Here is an 18,890-nt window from a genome sequence, read left to right as displayed (position 1 = left end):
CGGCTGGCTTGCTAGCCTGCTTGCCCGTTGACTCGCTGAGCTTCTTGCTGGAAATCTTCTGGGCCCGCTTATCGGCTTGCATGCTGACCTGCTTGCTGGCTTGCTTGTTGACTTGCTTGTTGGCCAAACCATTGGCGGGCCTGTGTGGGGGCTTTTGGGGGGTTTTGCGGTTGCTGCCCGGCTCGTTCCCAATGATCGGCATACTCTTGATGGCCGTCGCGCCGTTGTCCGCGGCTTTGCTACGTTTTCGCTGCTTACTCGACTTCTTCCTCTTCTTCTTCCTGTCCGCGGGTTTGCCAGGGGTCTTACCGATAGGCTCCTTCAGGAGCGTATTGACAGATCCTCCGACGAGTTTCCTGGCTGGTTCGCCTTCGGGCTGGCTTGCGAGCTTGCTAAGGCCGCTGCTGGATGCGACGACGGGCATCCCCATGGTGTCGTCCACCTGCATAGCAGTCGCGCTGGTAGCATAGCAATCGAGGATGGCGACTGGGTTGCTCGCGGAAACAGCTGTGCGTTTTGCTCTGGCGCGTCGCTTGCTCGCCTTTGACATGGCTTGACTCGTTCGGTGGTCCCCGGGAACACCACCGGATCCGTTGTTGGACACATCGTTGGGGTCGCTGCTGAGCTTGCTGCGCCGCTTCTTGTCGGCTCGTCGCTTCCTTGTCTTTGTCGTCGCCATACTTCTTGATTAGAGGTGAGTTGTGAGTTTCATTCTGGACGCGCTCTGGGCTCGAAAGTCATGTAAGAGACGCGAAAGTTCACGGACTTCAATCGTAAGCCAGATGTACGTCTGTGCCTGTGATCCATGAGTGTGGGGACTGTCAACAACGCGCTCTCCATTGTTCGCGAGCCCCGTGCTCAGAACAGGCGTTGCAGCCGTAGATCCATCTTCCATGCATGGGGTCACCAGAGCGGGTCAGCATCGACCCATTCAAACTCCTCCAGGTCTTGGTCTGTCGCTTCGAAGTCTACCCATTGACCATCTTCGTCAATGTAACCAGTCCCATCGGAAGGGAATTCTCCTTGGATTGCATCGTGCATCTTCAGGAGTCGGATGATCCACCTTTTAGCGTCATCGTCGTCGTCGAGCTCGTCCTCGTACTCGCCAAATTCACCGTAGGTCTGTCGGAAATCGTCCAAGCTCGACGCCCAATCAGTTTCCAAATGATCGACCGTCCAGGGCTTGACTACAACAACCTGGCCAAGCGCCTCCAACTTCGCGGCAATCTTGTTCCGCGCCTCCTGAGCTTGCTCAAGCTTCTCCTCAGCTTCCTTCAAGGCCTTTTGAAGCGCTGCGACTTCCTCGGGGTTGACTTTTTTGGCACCTTTCCGTGTAGAGCGGGTGGGAGTGCCGGCTGCCTGATGAGGCATCAGCATCCCGCATCAAGGTCTCAATACTCACTGCATCAGCGGGCGGCGCTTTTCTCTTCTCTGTCGTCGACGGCTGCGCCCTGGGGTGCGTTTGTTTGGTACGAGCCATGATGCAGATGGTGTGATGGTGAGAACTCGCCGAAATCTTATCTGGGCTGTCACGAATCTGCACCCTGGAGGTGGCTGAGGGCGCACACCTATTAGTTGGTAAAGCCGACATCGCTCCAGCGGAAGTCCTCCAATTCCTCGTCCGTAGGCGCAAAAGCGATGTACCTCCCCTCCGCGTTGATATACCCGTTCTTGTCGCACGGGAAGCCGCCCTCGAGCGCATCCTTCAGGCGCTGAATGTATGTCGAATCGAAGCGCTGCTCCTCAGTCGCATCCTCGTCACAGCCGATTTCCGAGACGTTGGAGTAGAAATCGTCCTCGAGCTCTGCGATCTTCTCCCGCAGCCATTCAGCTGTTCGGGGCTCGAGGAGAACCACCTCGCCGAGCGCTTGGAGACGGGCAGCAATCGTCCTACGAGACTTCTCCATGGTTGCAATCGTGTCATCGGCCTTCTTCAGAGCCGCTCGTAGCCGCTTGACCTCGTCCTCTCTCGTTTCGGAACCCTCATTGGGGGTCTCAGATCCGGTGCTACCCGAGGATGTTGATGCTTGCACCTCTTCCACCTGACGTCAGTCTAATCCGGGGAAGGCCACATCACATGGAGCCACTGATACGCACGTCGCTGTCAAGCACATCGATCACGTCCACTTTCCGCTTCTTTGTAACCTGGTCGTCCGTCATACTCTGGGTTGACAGTTGAGAGTGAATGGGTGATGTTGAAATGCCCAGGAAGATTGACCCTACCTCTGTGAGAACATGCCGTCGCAATTGACTTAGCCCAGTCGCCACCAAAAGCTTCCGAAAGCGCGCTCGCGCTGCAACATAACATACAACAAGCTACTGTGTCCACAAGGTATCGGCGTCCTCCCACCTGAATGATCGCAGATCTTCTTCGGTAGGCTCGAAGTCGATCCAGCTCCCGTCTGCGTCTCGATATCCAGTGCCGTCACTCTGATACCCGGTGTAGATGGCACGGCGCATCTTGAGGATGCGGATCGCGTCCTCCTTTGCGTCGTCCGGTAGGCTCTCGACACCATCACATAGCGCATACTCGGCTTGGAACTCGTCGAGGTGATGCTCTACCACCGTCTTCAGATGCTCCTGCGTCCACGGCTTGATGACGACATTCCGCCCGAGCTCGTTTAGCCGCCCCGCTATAGCTTCGCGCGACGCCTGCATCTGCCGAATGGACTCGTCTGCTTTCCGCAGAGCGCCTTCTAGTCGCTTGATCTCGGTTTCTGGCGCTTCTGATGATGAAGAGTTTCCGTTGGAAGTCGCCGCATTTGATGAGATGCCCGCAGCATTCTGCGCCTGCTCATACAGTCAGCAAGCCGTTCGCCTTGCACCCAGTGGGACTCACCTCGCCGCCTTGCGTCTCTGTTGTGTCCAGTTTTCGCTTCTTGGTGTTGGCGTCCCCGTTCGCCGCAGTGGCCATCGAGTCAATTTCGGTCATGGTCGAGTGGGTGGAGTTGAAGTGCCGGCCGGCGCCGGCTATTCCTGATCGATGGGTGGTCAGTTGGTCGGACGCGCGCGCGTCTGACTTCTTATCGGTGTGAAATTCAATGTCGTGCCTGGCGTGCCTGGCAGCTGATGGCAGCCTAAAGCCCACCGGATCTCCGAATGACATATGTCATGCTCTTCAGATGAAAGAACCTCGTCAGATGACATGCATCTGATTTCCAAAGTCACATTCACGTTGGTAGCATCCGCCGACGATGGATCGGAGTCCTTGAGGCGTGCAAAGCGATATCAGACCAACGCGGACAACGAACAGTACGCAATGCACCCCAAGGCAGCTGCCAACGGCGTCTGCCCACACCTACTCAAATCGCTCGTACTCACGCCCGTAATGGTTGATGACCGCGTCACCGTCACCGTCGTACTCGTACCCTCCACTCAGCGCATGAATGACACCAGCAGCGACCGGAGATGTGTCTGGTTTCCTCATGTTCAGGAATCGGAGGACCGTGCCTGAACGGCGCCGCCATTGTCGAGGGGTCCGTGACTGCAGGAGAGGACGATGATTCAACTCGAGTCTTCGAATAGCTTTCATTTCGCCACTTCTCCCACTGACATGGTAACCACCCGAAGTAGAACCGGGAACTCGAGTACGAAGAAGTCTGGGGCTGCGACCTCGTCTAAGGCGAAGTCTGGGGCCGGAAGGGCCGCAGCGCAACTGAAGAGGGCCACGCGTTCGAAGAAGAGTCAACCCACGTCAACGAAAGAGACGCAGCAGTCGAAGATCGGGAAGAACTGGAAGTGGCAACACAGCGCTGAGGTGAGCAGCAACCTCTGCGACGTGGCTGATGTCAGGTTAGGGAGTATGAGCGACAGAAGAAGCTTCCTAAGAAGGACTGGTCTAAGGAAACCGACATCGAAGTTCTGCGAGCTAAAGTCATCGAGCTGGAGGCTATTGTGCTCGAAAGGAACCAGATGATCAAGTATATGGAGAAGGACAATCAACGCTACGACGCCGGATATAGGCCGTGGGAGGAGTGGTACGGCGACGAGGAAGATTGCCCTCCTGATTCGGACGATTGGTCGGACTAGAGCCGGACTCCTTGGCGGCAGTATGCATGTCGGTACTGTTGCAGCCGAGGACGTGGGCCTCCCACATCTGCAGTGCGCCGGAAGAGCGAGATAGACAAACAGTTTGGACCGTGTAAGAGATGAATGCAAAGAAGCTACCATCGTTGTCCAGAGGCCAGAGGGGGTGATCTCGGGCTGTTAAAATCGGCTACTTCACCACGTGCGTATGACGCTGGTGCGAATCCAAAAGTCCAGTCACCCACCTGTCGATCCCATCACAACAACATCCTCCACATCGCCATGAGTCGCTCGTCCTTCACGGTTCCAGTCCGGGGACGGACGCAAACGAGCTCGACGACTGACGGCGATGAGCAGCGTGTCCTGTGCAATGTGAGTTTTGCGCGCGTCTGCTAACTGACGTCCAGCACCAAGTCCCCGCCAAGCGGTTCATGAGCCGCACGCAGGCGAACCCGAACCGGTGGTACTACGCGTGCGCTCGTGATCGCGAGGACCCGAAGCGCTGCAAGTTCTTCAAGTGGGAGGACGAGCTCGGCGCCGCGAAAGGGGGCAATGTGCTCGGTGGCGCGAGTCCTGCGAAAGGACAGACGCTGGGTGCCGCTCCAGGCACGCCCAGTCGGTTGATGCGACCGACGCCCGGGTCCGCGACGCCCCGCAAGACTGGCACGACACCGAGCAGCACAAGCACTACACCGAGCAAGTCGAGTAGCCGTGCTCCGAACCATCTCCTGCAAGCGACGCTGAACAATGCTGCTGGGGTTGAGACGCCCAGCAAGCGACTCAGACGGTGGAACGAGCCTAAGCAGGATCTGGTGAGCGTACCGGATAGCGACGAGGACTCCTCGGATATCGACTGGGGATCTGTGGATGCGGAGAAATTGGAGGAGGAGGCGCTCAGTCAGACGAACACGCCGCGAGCGATCCGGTTCGACACGACCCCGATGACGGATACAAGGAAGCGCAAGCTGGACACGTTGGTGGAGGACGAACCTGTAAGCTAACTCTTCTTCTCATCAAGCTGACAACAGAATCCCTTTCTCATTGGTCGTGATCCACAGACACCATCCAAGTCCCGCGTCGAGCAGCTCCGCGATGGTGCACCGGCTTCGCCTGCCACGCCAAACCTTCCACCGACGACGCCGGGCGGTACCGCTCCGCCGCATCCTGCTCTCGGGGCTATGATGACGGCGATGGAAGACCTGAAGGAGCATTTGGCGCGGCAGGATCGACACGTCCGTGCTGCTCAGACGATGAAGCAGAGTATGCGCGAGTCAATCCGTACGCTGCAGGAGCGCGTCAAGGAACTTGAGGGTGGCGAAGGGAGCGCGCCCGTGCTTAAGCTACAGGAGAAGGTCACGCAACTCGGAGAGGAGAACTTGAAGCTGAAAGAGCGGATCAAGCAGCTAGAGAAGGAGGCAAGGGAGAGGGAGTCGGCTCTCTGAGCTGGCAGTAGTTGGGTAGTTCGGTCACCAAAGGGAGCGATGCTAGCCCTGGCAAACGCACCGCGACACCCCGTACCGCGCAAAGAAAAGGAGGCACCACAGGCGGTCAGTGTTGTACACCTTGTAGCATACCATACACTTAGCCCGCGTCAGTTATCCATGTATTCATTGTGCTTTTTGCACCGCAGCTCGTCCGGTCGTGCACTCCCACAGGCTGGTAAAACAACTGCAGAGGTCGGAGATCTGTGCTTACCGACCGGGGAAACCCTAGAGATATTACAGCGGGAGCCGTAGCCAAACTCGTTAGCTGGATGTAAGTATACTCTCGAATGGCAGTGTGCTGCACTATAACAGTCTCGAATGGCAGTGTGCTGCACTATAACCCACTGATGCGAAGCGGGCATGTCCTGCTGATGTCTACATGTTATCTCTACAAACGAATTAATCCATGCGCGAGCGAAGCATTCTCGTAACGACCTTGTCCTTAGTGCTGCATGTCAGCTTGACGGTTGGAGCAGGAAAGCTGCACTCACATAATGTGGACGACGGCTCCCCAGCCGCTGAGGGCATCGCGGTCGACAGCGTTCAGAAGCACCTGGGAGATGGTCTCGAACAGGTCCTCAGGCTCGAGGTTCGGCTCCCAAAGTCCCTCAGCGGTACCGTACAGCTTCTCAGTCGCGGTTCCGGCGACAGCAAAGTCTTTGGGTGTCGTGATACATCCGATGCTGTCTGTCAGCTTGTCATCGCACTGGGGAAGCTTGGTCACTTACGTGTCCATGGTAGAAATGAAGGGCTGGGGGTTCGGGTTCGCCTCAGTCGCAGGCGCGATACCAGCAACGACAGGCTCAATGAAGTACGGGCCGAAACGCTTCTCGTAGAGGGTTGATGAGAGGAGGTTCGTGAAGGTGACGGGGGTGATCTCGCGCTCCTCCTTCATGCGGTACATGTTGACACGGAAACGCATCTGCTCCTTCCTGCAAATGTCAGCTACAACTCGCTGAGCAATGCATGCTGCCGCCGGCACCTGCCGCCGATGAACTGGGTTGGATGTGGTGATCCGCCAAGTTCACACTGTACATCGCCCTGCGATGACAGCCAGCAAGCTGGCACACCAAAGAGCACTCACAGAGTAAAGACATCCGTCGCCAGTCCCGGCAGTCCGAAGTACAGCGTGTCGTTAACGGGGAACACCTTCTCGAAGTTCATGGCGACACCAGTCGCCTGCTGTCCGAGTCGAAGGTCACCCGCGATGGCAACACAGTCCTTGCCAACCATGGCAACGACTGAGCCTCCGTTGTACTCCATAATACTCTGTCGGTCAGCTAGATCCGATCCTAAAGACAGCCGCCCGGCGCGATGATGCAGAGTTCGTTGACAAAGCGCACGAGGGAAGCCGATCAGCTCCGCGGTGTGCGCAACTCCTCCCACTGCACCACTCATCTGCCGTCAGCACACTCACCATGTTGAATAGATGGTCTCGAGGGGTATCTTTCTGCCCGAGGCCTGATGAAGGAGCGCGGATAGAACTGCAGCGAGACGATGATGCAGCAAGCTGCTGGCTAGACGATGACGGTTGAGACTCACTCAGCAGACGCGCGGCCTGGACACGTGACTCGAGCGGACCCAGAGCCACGTGGGGACGTGACATCACTTACGCGACTTTCGAGCTGTTGGACCAACTACCGACAGGAACAACAACAACAACAATCGCTGCTTCGGTATCAGGACAGGCTCAAGAATGCGATGAGTAGAAACCTGCGGGAGCTTGAACTAGAGTGAGATTCGCAGTATGCAGCTAACTGACGTCAGACGCTCCTACAGGCAGGCTCTGGACAAGCATGGCTACCAGACGGTCGAGGATGTGACCTCCACCTCGCCCAAAGATCTGGCTGTCGGTAAGTACGAGCTGCAGTCCACCGTTGACATAGAAGATTTAGGGATAGGACTGAGTCAAGCTGAAGAGGTTTTACGGATAGTGACCCAGCAATCTGGTGAGCTGCACCGGATTGGACGAGCTGACCCTTCAGCCCGTCCGGCATATCTCCCAACGCCCGCTAAGTCAGTGACGGCTTCTCAACTCCTGAAGGTCTCCCCGACGTATTTCTCCACGTTGTCTGTGTCACTGGACAAGCTGATCGGCTACTATGTCTCGGGCTACACGGCTCCTCATGGCCTCAACCTCAAAGGAAGAGGAGCCGATCGCGAGGACTCTGGAAGTATCAGACCAGGAGCGGTTCTGGAGCTGTCTGCCCCTCCTGGCGGTGGGAAGACGGGGGCCATTATCGGGATAGCGCTTAGTGCGCGAACAATTGATGAGGACACGCCGGAGGTCCTTCTTATCGGTGAGGTTTGATCGTCCTCATGCGGAATCGCTAACGTCAGACACTGAAGGCTCAATCACCGAAGACCGCCTGCGGTCGGCGGCTGAATCACTTGGCAATGCAGGTGAGCTGATTTTGCCTCTTGCGTAAGCTGACGAGCCAGACACGATACTCGGCGGAATCTACATCATGCGTGTCGGTACTCAGCTCCAAATGATCACCGTTCTGCAGATGCTGGACTCGTGGCTGACGGAGCACCCTAAGGTGTGTGCGTGATGGAGCTCTCAGGCTGATGAGTTAGGTGAAGCTGCTCCTCGTCGACACACTAAGCTACCACTTTCGGCAGCCGTCTTTAGACCTGAATACCCGAAGAAGAATAATGGAGCAGTGAGTTGAGTATCGCACACTTGCAGCTAACCGCAGGGTCAAAACTGTCTTCGGCAAGGCCGCTACCGTCCACGGATGCGCTGTAGGCTTCAGGAGGTGACGTTAGCTGACAGCAGGTGGTCGCCACGACCCAGATGGCCACGAAGCTCATGACCGTCGACAACAAGCCGGCGACCTTCGAGACCGGCGACCGTGCGGTGCTGATGCCGCAACTTGGTGGGTAGCTGCAAAATCGGGTTTGTAATGAGCTGACGGGTAGGAGACGCCTGGACAACGGAGCGTACGATTCGCGTGACGCTATTCCGAGGCGCTAAGGACGACCTTCGGTACGCCCACGCATCATGCGCGTCCCAGCCTATTCCAAGCGAGGAGGAAGTGCCGTGGGCGTCCTTTGACATCGATGTAAGCTGACGTGCGTGTGGCGTAACTAACGGTAGAACACCGGTCTGCTCTGCGATATTCCCCCAGCCTAATCTCTTGACCCGAGTGACCACTCTATCTTGACCTCAGCCTTTGTATTACTATTTGGTACATTACATGATCTATTAGAAACCGAGTTTCGCCTGCACCTCTGTCAACTCCTTCTCGAGCGCGTCCAGGAGCTCTTCTCCGCGGACAGCAGGCTCCGCCCTCTTCTGTCCCATGTTGCCCATCATGTCCTCGAGGCTCTCGAGCTCACGCTGCTCGGTCTGCGCGAACTCAAACCCGTTGTCATCCTGCTGATGCTCCTTCTCATGCTCTATCCGCTCGTGGTCAATCGGGAGAACATCGTCCCGCTTGACGGTCGAGAGCTTGCTGATGACTGCACGGAGTTCGGCGATGAGCTGCTCATCGGCCTTGGCCTGCGTTGCAAGGGAGAGGAGAGCATTCGCGGCACCTCGCATCTGCCCCATCCTCCGGGAGAGGGGGACACATGTCGCAAAACTTTGGTCAAATCCCGCCTGCAGCGTCGACATCTTGCCATCCGTAATGCCCTCGCGGTAGCCCGCCTGGTGTCAGTTGAAGCCTCGGACTGCGAAACTCACGTCAGAGTACTTCTGCTCGATGCGGGCGTATTCGGCATCGGCGAGAGGGTCCTGGGCACCACCCTGCGTTGGTCCGCCGAAAAAGTCGTCTTCGTCCATGGCGTATATCGATCTCGTGTGCAGTCTGTCGTCGAAATCTTGGTCAGCAAGAGGCGCACACCTCATCCCTGTGGTCGCACCTCCACTTTCTGAAATGTTCGTCATGAGCGAGCCGTGACGCTGGTTGCAATTGGTCCCGGCGGCTTCAAGATTGTTGGGTGGCAAACACGTGACCTGATAAAGTTGGAATTCTTCGTCCACCACCAGTGATCGCAGTGACGGCCGAGCGGCGATCGCGCGAGGAAGGTCTTACACACTCACATCGACTTCATCCCATCCACACAAACTTGACGCCATGCCGAAGGCTACGTCACAGACTTTCACGCGCAACCATGGAGTCATCGCCGCGTCGCAGCGACCAGGCAAGACGCAGGAGCCGGGGACGAACGCGACCGGCAGCGCGGGCGGAGCGCGCAACCATCTGTTCAACACGGAGCGATTTGGACAGCATATCCTGACGAACCCGCTTGTCGCTCAGGGGTGAGTACTGATGCCTTTGGGCTTGTGACTCGAGGCGGTCTGCACGCCCAAGAGTTGCCAGCTATGTGATACGCCGTAGCCAGAGCTGACAACCAGAATCGTCGACAAGGCTGAGCTGAAGCCGACCGACGTCGTGCTCGAAGTCGGTCCGGGTACGGGTAACCTGACGGTGCGCATCCTGACGGCGTGTCGAAAGGTGACTGCTGTGGAGATGGACCCGCGTATGGCTGCCGAGGTGCAGAAGCGTGTGCTCGGAACGTGAGTGCTGATGGTCCCCTGTAACCAGCTGACAATCAGGCCGCAACAGAAGAAGCTCGACATCATTCTCGGCGACTTTGTCAAGGCGGACCTTCCCTACTTTGACGTCTGCATCTCGAACACGCCGTACCAGATCTCGTCCCCGCTGGTGTTCAAGCTGCTCTCCCACCGGCCGCTGATCCGGTGCGCCGTGCTCATGTTCCAGCGCGAGTTTGCGCTCCGTCTCTGCGCCAAGCCCGGGTCGAAGCTCTGGTGCCGTCTCTCGGCCAATGTGCAGATGTTTGCCCGCGTCGAGCACGTCATGAAGGTCGGCAAGGGCAACTTCCGCCCGCCGCCGCAGGTCGAGTCCTCCGTCGTCCGCATCAAGCCGTACAACCCCCCGCCTGCTGTCAAGTTTGAGGAGTTTGATGGCCTCAACCGTATCGTCTTCTCGAGGTCGCACAAGACGCTCCGCGCCAACTTCAAGGCTAAGGGTATCAAGGAGATGATTGAGAAGAACTACAAGACGTGGTGCGCCATGAACGAGAAGATGATCGACGATGACTTTGACGCCTGGGCCCTCATCGAGGAGGTTCTCGCCGAGACTCTTGTCCCCGCCAAGACGCTCGACGAGAACGAGCAGCGGCCCGCGTTCGGCGACATGCGTGCCGCCGTCCTGTCTGGCAACGACCTGCTCGAACTCCTGAAGGCTTTCAACCTTCGCGGCATCCACTTCGCCTAAGTCTCTCTGTTGTACTTGTACGGTTTAGATAGATCGGGATAGATGAATATCCATGTTATGAGACGGAGCACGGTACATGTACACGAAATGCATTCACATGCAGACCTATCATCCTCGTACCCGAGGTCCCTCTCTCTCCCTCTCTCTCTCGAAAGTTAATGCGATTTTTGATAAGGTGATTTCCCGTCCACAGTAATTATTTACCTTCTCCTGATCGGCCGCACTGCCAGATGTAGCACTGATAGGTCGGAAGACGCAGGAGCTAGGGTAAGCCTGCTAGAGCAAGATGTTAAGGATATGAGAACGGGGAAATGTGCTGGTTGAGATGAAACGAAATGGTTGCGGTGTCACTAAGCAAACGGAAGGGGTTTATTGAAATTATGCGGGCGTCGAACAAATGAATATCGGCTTTTTGTTGTTGTGTGTGTGTGTGGTGTGTGGTAATTGATGGGAAACGTGCTGAGAGTAACATGCTGGAGGCAGAACGAGGCTACACTTTGTATGCCGCTATAGCGCGATGCTGATCAAATGTGTTGTGGTGATGAAATGGAGGAAGGGAGTGGGTTTTCTTGCAGGTATTGCGTTGACCGAGCGAACCGAGCTTCACCTTTCCTTCACTTGCCCTTGGAGGCATCATCGTTGTCGCTCGCATTCGTGTCACCGGCGATGCTGGTGGCGGGGGTCATCGTCTTGGCATCGTCAGAGGCGAGAACGCTGGCGGTCGAGCTTACATTGGCGCTCCCAGAGCTCTTCATGAGCGCGTTCTCGACATCGAACTTGGTAGGAGGAGAAACAGGGATCATGTTCTCAATACCGAGGGCGGACACTCCCGTGTCCACCGAAGGAGGTAAGCCATGAGATATCTCAGTCGCCTCAGAAGACTTCTTCGGCGACGTCAGGGTGGAGCCCGAGCCCTCCAGACTCGACGGCTTGGCGTCCGGAAGCACCCAGCGCTTAGCCTCACCACCACCCAGGCGGACCTTGTCGCCCTTGACCTCGAGTAAGGAGCTCATCTCCATAACCTCGCGGACAATAGCAACATCAGGGGTCAACGACTTGATGCGGTTGAAGGACGCGATCATCGAGATGTCGATCCAGCCCTCGAGGTCCATCTGCTGACGAAGGAAGAAGTCCATCGCCAGGTTCTGCATGGAGAAGTAGTACTCGACTTGCCCGAGAACCCAGTACCGCAGCGGGTCCAAGTTAGGGACCTGGGTAACTGGCAGAGGTGGCGGAGGGAGAGTGCCGCGAGCGTACATGGGCATACCAGGGTAGGTGGCATGCGACGGGTCCACGGGCATCACGAAGCCAGCGGGAGGCATGGGGTAGTAGCTGTAGCCCATACCGTAACCGCGCGTGTAGGCATGAGCAAGCTCCGCATTGCCCTGGAGCGGCGAGAGGTCGTACCTTCCTCCTCCGGTGGCTTGCGAGACCGATCGATATCCACCGCGTCCACGTCCGCCATATCCGCGTCCCTCACGGTCCCGTCCTCGCGGGGCGCGGGGGAGAGTGGCGTTGGCACCATAGCCCTGTTGGGAAGCATTGCCGCCTGTTGGCCGGCTGTGCTCGTCACGACCCGCCTGCTCAGGGGATAACGGCAGTTGCGTGCCGCCCGGCGAACGCTTATCCAGGGCGCTGCCGGAACGAGACATCGGGGTACTGCCAGCTCCGTTGGCAAACTCCGCACCGTTAGGTGCGTCACCCGTCTCAGACCCGTTGAAGCGGAAGGCGTTGCCGTTCATGCGAGCGTTATGTGGTTCACTATGTGACCCGGAGCGCTGCGCCCGAGATCCTCCCTTCTTATCGGAGTTGCCCTTCTTGCCGCGCTGTCCCTTCGATTCCGAGTCATCCTTCGGTCCACGCTTCGCCTTGCGTTGCCGGCTGCTCTCCGCCGCCTTATCGGCAGCCTCCTGAAGCTCAGCTGCCGGGATGGGCGTCCACTTGGCCTTCTTCCCGGCGACGTTACCCGATGTCGGCTCCTCAACGGGGGCAGCTGCCTCAGCAGCATTACCCGTCTTCTTGTCCTGCTTGGACTTCTTCTCGTCGCTCTTGGCAGCGTTGACGTCCGGCCACATGTTGACGTCCGAGACAGGAGGGGGAGCGCTCTCCTTTTTCTTCTTCTTCGGCTTAGTCGTCTCAGTCGAAGCAGACTCCGACGCCGACTTGTTCTCAGTAGGCATCGAGCCAGAAGCCGCTACAGACCCAAACTGAAGCGGAGTGGAACTGGACGGGCGCGTTCCGTGATTGGGGGTGGGGGCCTGCTTTTTCCTCAGGTCCCAGGCATTCACAGCGGGAGGGGCAGCAGCCTGCTTGGGTACCGGTGCTGCCGGCTTCTCCTCCGCCTTGGGCCTAGCTCGCCAGCTCCCCTCGTCGGAGGCATTCCCCTTGATGGTGGACTCGGAAGACGTTGAAGCCTCGCCGTTCTTGGCAGCAGCCGGTCGCGCCGCTCCGTTCACAGAGTTGGCAGCTGAAGGGGTGGCGTTGGAAGTGGAGGCGGCGGTGGGTGGCGCGACCGCCGACTGTCCTGGTGCCGAACCTCCCCAAGCAGGCTTGGAAGGGGCTACAGAGGCCGCGCGAGAAGTCGAAGCCGAAGCCTGCGCCGACGGCGTAGTACTTGAAGGGCGCGATTCCTTCTTCGAGGGGCGACTTCGAGACTCCTCCTTCTCCTCGGTCGATGCCTTGGGCTTCTCCTCGCGTTCCCGCCAGTTGCGCGAGTTGCTACCTCGCTTCTCCTCGGTGTTGCGCTCCACACGAGGCTTCTGGCGACTGCTTCTAACAGTCTCCCACGACTCATCGTCGTCATCAACAGGAGCAGCAGCGGGTGCGGCAGGCGCAGCTTTGCTCGTGCTCGTGGAAGGCATGGGAGTAGTCGCGGGGGTCGGTGACGACAAGGAGCTCGAGACAGCAGCGGGCGAGTGCGAGGCCGAGCCGTTGGGAGTTATCGTCTTGCCGGTGGCATCCTTGGTGCGATCCGCGTAGGATCCTAGCGCATGGAACACGCTCGTCGACTTGGATTGTGTCGACGGCGACATGGTGCTGTTGGGACTCTCTGCAGAAGGGACGTCTAGAATGTCAGCAACTCCCGTGGCGGTGGCGAAGGCAATACAGGGAAGACGAGAGATGGCGCACCACACGGAGCGACCCAATCAATTCCAAGCTCATGTAGACCGGAGACACATATTCTTCAGAGCAGACACGCCGAAAGTGAGGTTTTGCGAAGCGCTTTGGGCTTCGCTGTCAAACCGTGTGCCGGACGATCAAGAGATAGCGCGGTGCTTGCGGCGTGTCTAAGCCAAGAAATTTGGCTTTAGGCGACCGTGGAACACACAGACGCATAGCTTGCACACAGCCCACAGCATAGTATCTCGAGGTCGGAAAAGTCTCGACCACGATTGGGAATCTCTGGAAGACTTACGCAGTAGGATCCGATCACAGCTTTTGCTCGTGTGGAAGGAGGTGCGACTAAGTAGTGCGTAGACTTGTCTTAAGACCGGTTTTCACTTCGCCGGTAACAGCAGAGCTTATGACAGTCAGCATAAGTGGGGGCAAGGGGTACCGATGATACTCACAAGGAGGTCCGTCGTCGACTTGTGTGCGGTTGCCACCGAAAGTGTGCGCGCGGAAGCAAGGGGCAGCTGAGTTTAGAGCAGCGCTCGAGGGTACTTTAAACTTTGCGGCGAAGGCCCTTCTAGATGGCTGTCGGGGGTGTTACTGCCGATGCGGAGGGTGCTGGCGGGGTGCTGGAGGCAGTGGCAATGACGGCTCGTCGACTCGTAGCAGAGGCTATTCGAAGCGGATCCGAGAGCGTTGGAAGAAAGGGAGTCCCAAAGGCAAGCGAAGGGGCGAGCAGGTAACTTTGTGCTCAGGCTCCTGGCAGGTAGAGGGGCAGTAGAAACGAGACAATGGCACTTTCACAAAGTAGCCGTGTGTCTGTTTCTCGTTTCGGTGTCGGGGGGTGACAGTCAGAGGGAGTCGGAGACGTACAGGACGCGAGAACGGAGGGGGGGGGAGGTGAGGCGAGGAGGACGGGCTTGACGACGTTCGACGGTCTTGGTACCGGTTTGGTCGCCTGTCAAGGAGCGTCCCACCGCGCGTACAGGAGGGGAGCACTTAAGCTGGCGGCCGGCAATAGCGGGATTTACTAGTGACAATTAGAACCGGGACCAAACCTCACCTTCAGACTAAATCAAGTGATTAGAATTCTCCGCGTGGCGATGGCGGCGGCGGCGCGTGGGCATGACGTCCACTGCGACGCTTTCAAGATTTTCGACAACAGCCTTCCCCTTCCCTACTCGGCTTCCAACCTCGCATCTCAAACGCGCTCTCGGTCGCGTCGCTCAGCCCACCATGCGTCAACTCAAGCATCACGAGAAGAAGCTCCTCAAGAAGGTCGACTTCCTGAACGTGAGTCCCGTTGGAGCCTGTGGTGCACCAGAGTTTCGCGCGGCTCCTCGTTCCGGCTCTCCAGCCGATTTCATTTCCGAGCCCGCTCGAGGTCTGCCGTTGCAAAGGTACCATTAGTGCGTGGCTGGCTAACATCTTCACAGTGGAAGCAGGATGCGTCTCAACGCGAGATCCGTGTGATGCACAAGTATCACATCCAGGATCGTGAAGATTACCACAAGTACAACAAGATCTGTGGCAACCTGCGGTCGCTGATCCACCGCATCTCGCTTCTGCCGGCCAACGACCCGTACCGACAGAAGAAAGAGGCGGAGATGCTGGACAAGCTCTACGATATGGGGATCCTTGACGTCGGAGCCAAGCCGTCGGACATTGAGAACAAGGTGACCGTGTCCTCGATTGCTCGCCGACGTCTGGCGGTTGTCGCTACGAGGCTCAAGATGGCGGAAAGCGTTTCGGATGCGGTCAGGACCATCGAGCAGGGACATATCCGCGTCGGGCCTTCTCCGGTCACCGACCCCGCCATGCTGATCACCCGCCACATGGAGGACTTTGTCACCTGGGTCGACACGAGTGCTCGCAAGCGTACTATTATGAAGTACAACGACGAGGTGAGCTTTCAACCCTGGAACGTTAGCTAACTTTTTCAGCTCGACGACTTTGACCTCATGTAGACGGGTTATTCGGTTCTTTACACTGCGCACGCTCTCTGTTGTATCAATACTTGGCATCTTCAAGGTACGGTAGCATATCTATGAAATATATTGCATCATATCATAATTACATGCCCAAGATAAGGGCGGGAGTGGCGGTCTCGGTAGCAGGCATTCCGTCACTTGATTGCAAGGGAGCACGTGCAGCTGAATCCACATCATCCGCGAGGTGGCCAATCTTTGGGAATGAATTCGAGATGCCGCTCGCATGTTGTCATACCGACTCTCATGGGTCGGGAAGCAAAGAGACCGACCTGCAAGCTTGCGGCTGGGACGCCGTTCACTCCACCGGGATAGTATCGGGGCCTGAAGGCTGTTAAAGCCACAGCTGAAACGCTACCACACCGAAGGCACTAGCTTGGCGGATCCAACATCTTTCCCCGCAGGCTTACCGCCACGGCCTCGTGACAGCCGCAACGTACTCACAAACGTGACCCTGCCATCTTCGGCCACATGGGGCCCATTCTCGTGCGGTGACACTCCATGACTGCATGAGAGGAATTGCGCGCACGCGAGCGTGTGGAGGCCGACGCGGGGATGTGGAGGTTCAAGTCGATATCGGTGTGTGTCCGAGTAACGCCCCGCGTCGCCCGCCAGGCGGCCTCCGGCAACTGACGGCCCGGCTTCATGGGCAAGCACGTGAGTCACGACCGTACTGCGGGGTGAGTCAGTCGAGCGCTTCGGAGCGTTTCCAGCGAGCCACTCTCTGCCCGTTCGGCGGGTTCTCCATGCCGCTCGGCCTCTCGGCGGCAGCCAAATCGCCAATTAAGCCGTGCATGTGTTCGGCAGGTTACACAGCGGCTTCTTGCCCATCTTTGCAGTGGAGGGCACTGGAGCCGCACGACTTGAACTCCGGATAAACGGGACCCTGAACGTGAGGGCAGTCATAGGGGATTTCGGACCCCGCCGAGTACACATCACTCGGCCCGACTCCGAGATTACACTGGCAGTTTGACTTTCTACCCCAGTCTGTGACGATGCGTCCCCACCTCCCCGCTCGAACAGCCGGCCAGCTGGCAGGTATATAGGAGCGCAGTGGGCAGGCTCCACTGCCGCATTCTCATCGTATTTGCACCACCGTATCGTCCGTTTCAATCAGCAAAATGACGATCTCGATGCTCAACAAGAACGGTGAGTTGTTTGTCTGTTCGCACGCCCCCGCCTCGAATTGGCGGGGCTGGCGATGGCTCTCTCACAGCGCAAGCTGACTTTCCAGAGGACCCCAACTGGTGGCGCCAGGCGACTGTCTACCAGATCTACCCTCGCTCGTTCAAGGATGCGAACGGCGACGGCATCGGCGACCTTGTCGGCATCACGTCTGAGGTGCCCTACCTGAAGCAGCTCGGTGTCGACGCCATCTGGCTGTCTCCCTTCTACCCTTCGGCGCTCAAGGACGGCGGCTACGACGTCGCCGACTACCGCGATGTCGACCCCCGCATCGGCACCCTCGCCGACTTTGACGACATGATGAAGGCCTGCAAGGACGCGGGCATCAAGGTCATTGTCGACATTGTGCCGAACCACACCTCGGACGACCACGAGTGGTTCCAGGCCGCGCTCAAGGCCAAGCCCGGCTCTCCCGAGCGTGCCCGCTACATCTTCCGCGACGGACTCGGGCCCAACAAGGATCAGCCTCCCTCAGACTGGCGCGCCATGTTTGGTGGCAGCATGTGGACGCCCGTCGGCGACGGCCAGTTCTACCTGCACATCTTTGACGAGTCGCAGCCCGACCTGAACTGGGATAACCGTGAGGTGCGCGACGACTTCCTCAAGACGCTCCGCTTCTGGGGTGACCGTGGCGTGTCTGGTTTCCGTATCGACGTCGCCCACGCCTGCGTCAAGCACATGCCTGAGGGCGAGCCGCTCCTCTCCTGGGAGGAGATCAAAACGCTGTCCGAGCAGATGGTCGAGGGCACGCTGCCGCCCAACGCGCACCCGTATTTTGACCGCGACGAGGTGTTCGACGTCTACCGCGAGTGGCGCAAGGTGTTCAACGAGTACAGCCCTCCCTTGACCGCTGTCGCTGAGGGATGGGTCTCGTCCCGCCGCAAGCCGCTCTACGCCGCCAAGGACGGTCTCGGCCAGGCCTTCTCCTTCGACCTGCTCATGATCCCCTACGACGTTGCCAAGTACCGTGAGGTGATCAAGATTTCGCTCGAGGACGCCGAGACCTCTGGCTCGTCGTGCACGTGGGTGCTCTCGAACCACGACGTTGTGCGCCACGCCACCCGTCTCGCCCTCAAGGACGACGGAGGGTACCTCGAGACGTCGCGCAAGTTCCTGATCAACAAGGGCGAGAACCCCAAGGTCGACCCTGCTGTCGGCCTCCGCCGCGCGACTGCCGCCACCATGATGATGCTCGCCCTTCCCGGCTCGGCGTACATCTACCAGGGCGAGGAGCTCGGCCTGCCCGAGGTCGTCACGATGCCGGACGAGGAGAGGCAGGACCCGACCTTCTTCCGCTCGCCGGGCCACGACGTCGGCCGTGACGGATGCCGCATCTGTCTCCCCTGGAAGGCTGAGGGGAAGAACATGGGCTTCGGCGACGGCGCCAAGGCCCACCTCCCGGCGCCCGAGTACTACAAGGAGCACGCCGTCGATGTCGAGGACAAGGACCCCAACTCGACCCTCAACCTGTACCGCAAGGCGCTCGAGCTCCGCCATGAGCTCCAGTGTGCTGAGAAGCTCGAGTGGATCGACTCGGACAAGGAGGTCATCCACTTCAAGCGCCCCAACGGATGGGAGACCATTGTCAACTTTGGCGAGAAGCCCGTCCCCGTCCCCGCTGGAAAAGTCGTGCTCTCCTCCCAGCCCATCACCGACAGCGTTCCCCAGGACACGGCTGTCTGGCTCACCCCCGCTTAAAGTAGTATAGCAACCCCATCCCTTCATAGATTAGCGCAGAGGCAGGTAACATTATACAATCGTCTGTGGTAGAACATGTATGATCAGTCATGACCCATGAGTTTGAGCGTTGTCTGCACTGCGAAATGCATTGTTCAGCTAACTTAGGT

At 58.2% G+C, this 18,890-nt stretch overlaps 13 protein-coding genes across 13 annotated transcripts; 6 read left to right on the top strand and 7 right to left on the bottom strand.

The window, feature by feature from the left end:
• Positions 1-11: 11 nt before the first annotated feature.
• On the bottom strand, positions 12-679 carry A1Q1_05925 (uncharacterized protein; the record flags this gene model as incomplete). The annotated part of the gene is made up of 2 exons (XM_014321134.1): positions 12-58; positions 259-679. 2 exons carry the CDS (start codon positions 677-679, stop codon positions 12-14), a joined length of 468 nt encoding a protein of 155 aa, XP_014176609.1.
• A 224-nt stretch (positions 680-903) lies between these two features.
• A1Q1_05924 (uncharacterized protein) lies at positions 904-1,480 on the bottom strand (the record flags this gene model as incomplete). The annotated part of the gene is made up of 2 exons (XM_014321133.1): positions 904-1,359; positions 1,403-1,480. The coding sequence occupies 2 exons, from the start codon at positions 1,478-1,480 to the stop codon at positions 904-906; spliced, it is 534 nt and encodes a 177-aa protein (XP_014176608.1).
• Positions 1,481-1,571: 91 nt separating this feature from the next.
• On the bottom strand, positions 1,572-2,160 carry A1Q1_05923 (uncharacterized protein; the record flags this gene model as incomplete). The annotated part of the gene is made up of 2 exons (XM_014321132.1): positions 1,572-2,042; positions 2,098-2,160. The coding sequence occupies 2 exons, from the start codon at positions 2,158-2,160 to the stop codon at positions 1,572-1,574; spliced, it is 534 nt and encodes a 177-aa protein (XP_014176607.1).
• A 156-nt stretch (positions 2,161-2,316) lies between these two features.
• A1Q1_05922 (uncharacterized protein) lies at positions 2,317-3,427 on the bottom strand (the record flags this gene model as incomplete). The annotated part of the gene is made up of 3 exons (XM_014321131.1): positions 2,317-2,790; positions 2,840-3,077; positions 3,303-3,427. 3 exons carry the CDS (start codon positions 3,425-3,427, stop codon positions 2,317-2,319), a joined length of 837 nt encoding a protein of 278 aa, XP_014176606.1.
• A 126-nt stretch (positions 3,428-3,553) lies between these two features.
• On the top strand, positions 3,554-4,029 carry A1Q1_05921 (uncharacterized protein; the record flags this gene model as incomplete). The annotated part of the gene is made up of 2 exons (XM_014321130.1): positions 3,554-3,757; positions 3,814-4,029. 2 exons carry the CDS (start codon positions 3,554-3,556, stop codon positions 4,027-4,029), a joined length of 420 nt encoding a protein of 139 aa, XP_014176605.1.
• A 428-nt stretch (positions 4,030-4,457) lies between these two features.
• On the top strand, positions 4,458-5,468 carry A1Q1_05920 (uncharacterized protein; the record flags this gene model as incomplete). Its single annotated transcript, XM_014321129.1, has 2 exons — positions 4,458-5,018; positions 5,085-5,468. The coding sequence occupies 2 exons, from the start codon at positions 4,458-4,460 to the stop codon at positions 5,466-5,468; spliced, it is 945 nt and encodes a 314-aa protein (XP_014176604.1).
• A 441-nt stretch (positions 5,469-5,909) lies between these two features.
• Positions 5,910-6,773, bottom strand: A1Q1_05919 (proteasome subunit beta type 3; the record flags this gene model as incomplete). Its single annotated transcript, XM_014321128.1, has 4 exons — positions 5,910-5,958; positions 6,002-6,193; positions 6,239-6,442; positions 6,595-6,773. The coding sequence occupies 4 exons, from the start codon at positions 6,771-6,773 to the stop codon at positions 5,910-5,912; spliced, it is 624 nt and encodes a 207-aa protein (XP_014176603.1).
• A 484-nt stretch (positions 6,774-7,257) lies between these two features.
• On the top strand, positions 7,258-8,680 carry A1Q1_05918 (uncharacterized protein; the record flags this gene model as incomplete). The annotated part of the gene is made up of 7 exons (XM_014321127.1): positions 7,258-7,810; positions 7,860-7,913; positions 7,953-8,053; positions 8,120-8,176; positions 8,290-8,392; positions 8,436-8,578; positions 8,645-8,680. 7 exons carry the CDS (start codon positions 7,258-7,260, stop codon positions 8,678-8,680), a joined length of 1,047 nt encoding a protein of 348 aa, XP_014176602.1.
• Positions 8,681-8,721: 41 nt separating this feature from the next.
• A1Q1_05917 (uncharacterized protein) lies at positions 8,722-9,300 on the bottom strand (the record flags this gene model as incomplete). The annotated part of the gene is made up of 2 exons (XM_014321126.1): positions 8,722-9,150; positions 9,202-9,300. 2 exons carry the CDS (start codon positions 9,298-9,300, stop codon positions 8,722-8,724), a joined length of 528 nt encoding a protein of 175 aa, XP_014176601.1.
• Positions 9,301-9,595: 295 nt separating this feature from the next.
• Positions 9,596-10,759, top strand: A1Q1_05916 (rRNA (adenine-N6,N6-)-dimethyltransferase; the record flags this gene model as incomplete). Its single annotated transcript, XM_014321125.1, has 3 exons — positions 9,596-9,780; positions 9,877-10,038; positions 10,078-10,759. 3 exons carry the CDS (start codon positions 9,596-9,598, stop codon positions 10,757-10,759), a joined length of 1,029 nt encoding a protein of 342 aa, XP_014176600.1.
• A 614-nt stretch (positions 10,760-11,373) lies between these two features.
• Positions 11,374-13,791, bottom strand: A1Q1_05915 (uncharacterized protein; the record flags this gene model as incomplete). The annotated part of the gene is made up of 1 exon (XM_014321124.1): positions 11,374-13,791. The coding sequence occupies one exon, from the start codon at positions 13,789-13,791 to the stop codon at positions 11,374-11,376; it is 2,418 nt and encodes an 805-aa protein (XP_014176599.1).
• Positions 13,792-15,106: 1,315 nt separating this feature from the next.
• On the top strand, positions 15,107-15,837 carry A1Q1_05914 (uncharacterized protein; the record flags this gene model as incomplete). The annotated part of the gene is made up of 3 exons (XM_014321123.1): positions 15,107-15,163; positions 15,307-15,774; positions 15,814-15,837. 3 exons carry the CDS (start codon positions 15,107-15,109, stop codon positions 15,835-15,837), a joined length of 549 nt encoding a protein of 182 aa, XP_014176598.1.
• A 1,142-nt stretch (positions 15,838-16,979) lies between these two features.
• A1Q1_05913 (uncharacterized protein) lies at positions 16,980-18,741 on the top strand (the record flags this gene model as incomplete). The annotated part of the gene is made up of 2 exons (XM_014321122.1): positions 16,980-17,007; positions 17,075-18,741. 2 exons carry the CDS (start codon positions 16,980-16,982, stop codon positions 18,739-18,741), a joined length of 1,695 nt encoding a protein of 564 aa, XP_014176597.1.
• Positions 18,742-18,890: the final 149 nt, after the last annotated feature.

Source organism: Trichosporon asahii (assembly GCF_000293215.1).
Source record: "Trichosporon asahii var. asahii CBS 2479 unplaced genomic scaffold scaffold00075, whole genome shotgun sequence".
Lineage (NCBI taxonomy): Eukaryota > Fungi > Basidiomycota > Tremellomycetes > Trichosporonales > Trichosporonaceae > Trichosporon > Trichosporon asahii.
The sequence above is the reverse complement of the archived record's forward strand: the minus strand, read 5'-3'. Positions and strand labels throughout refer to the sequence as shown.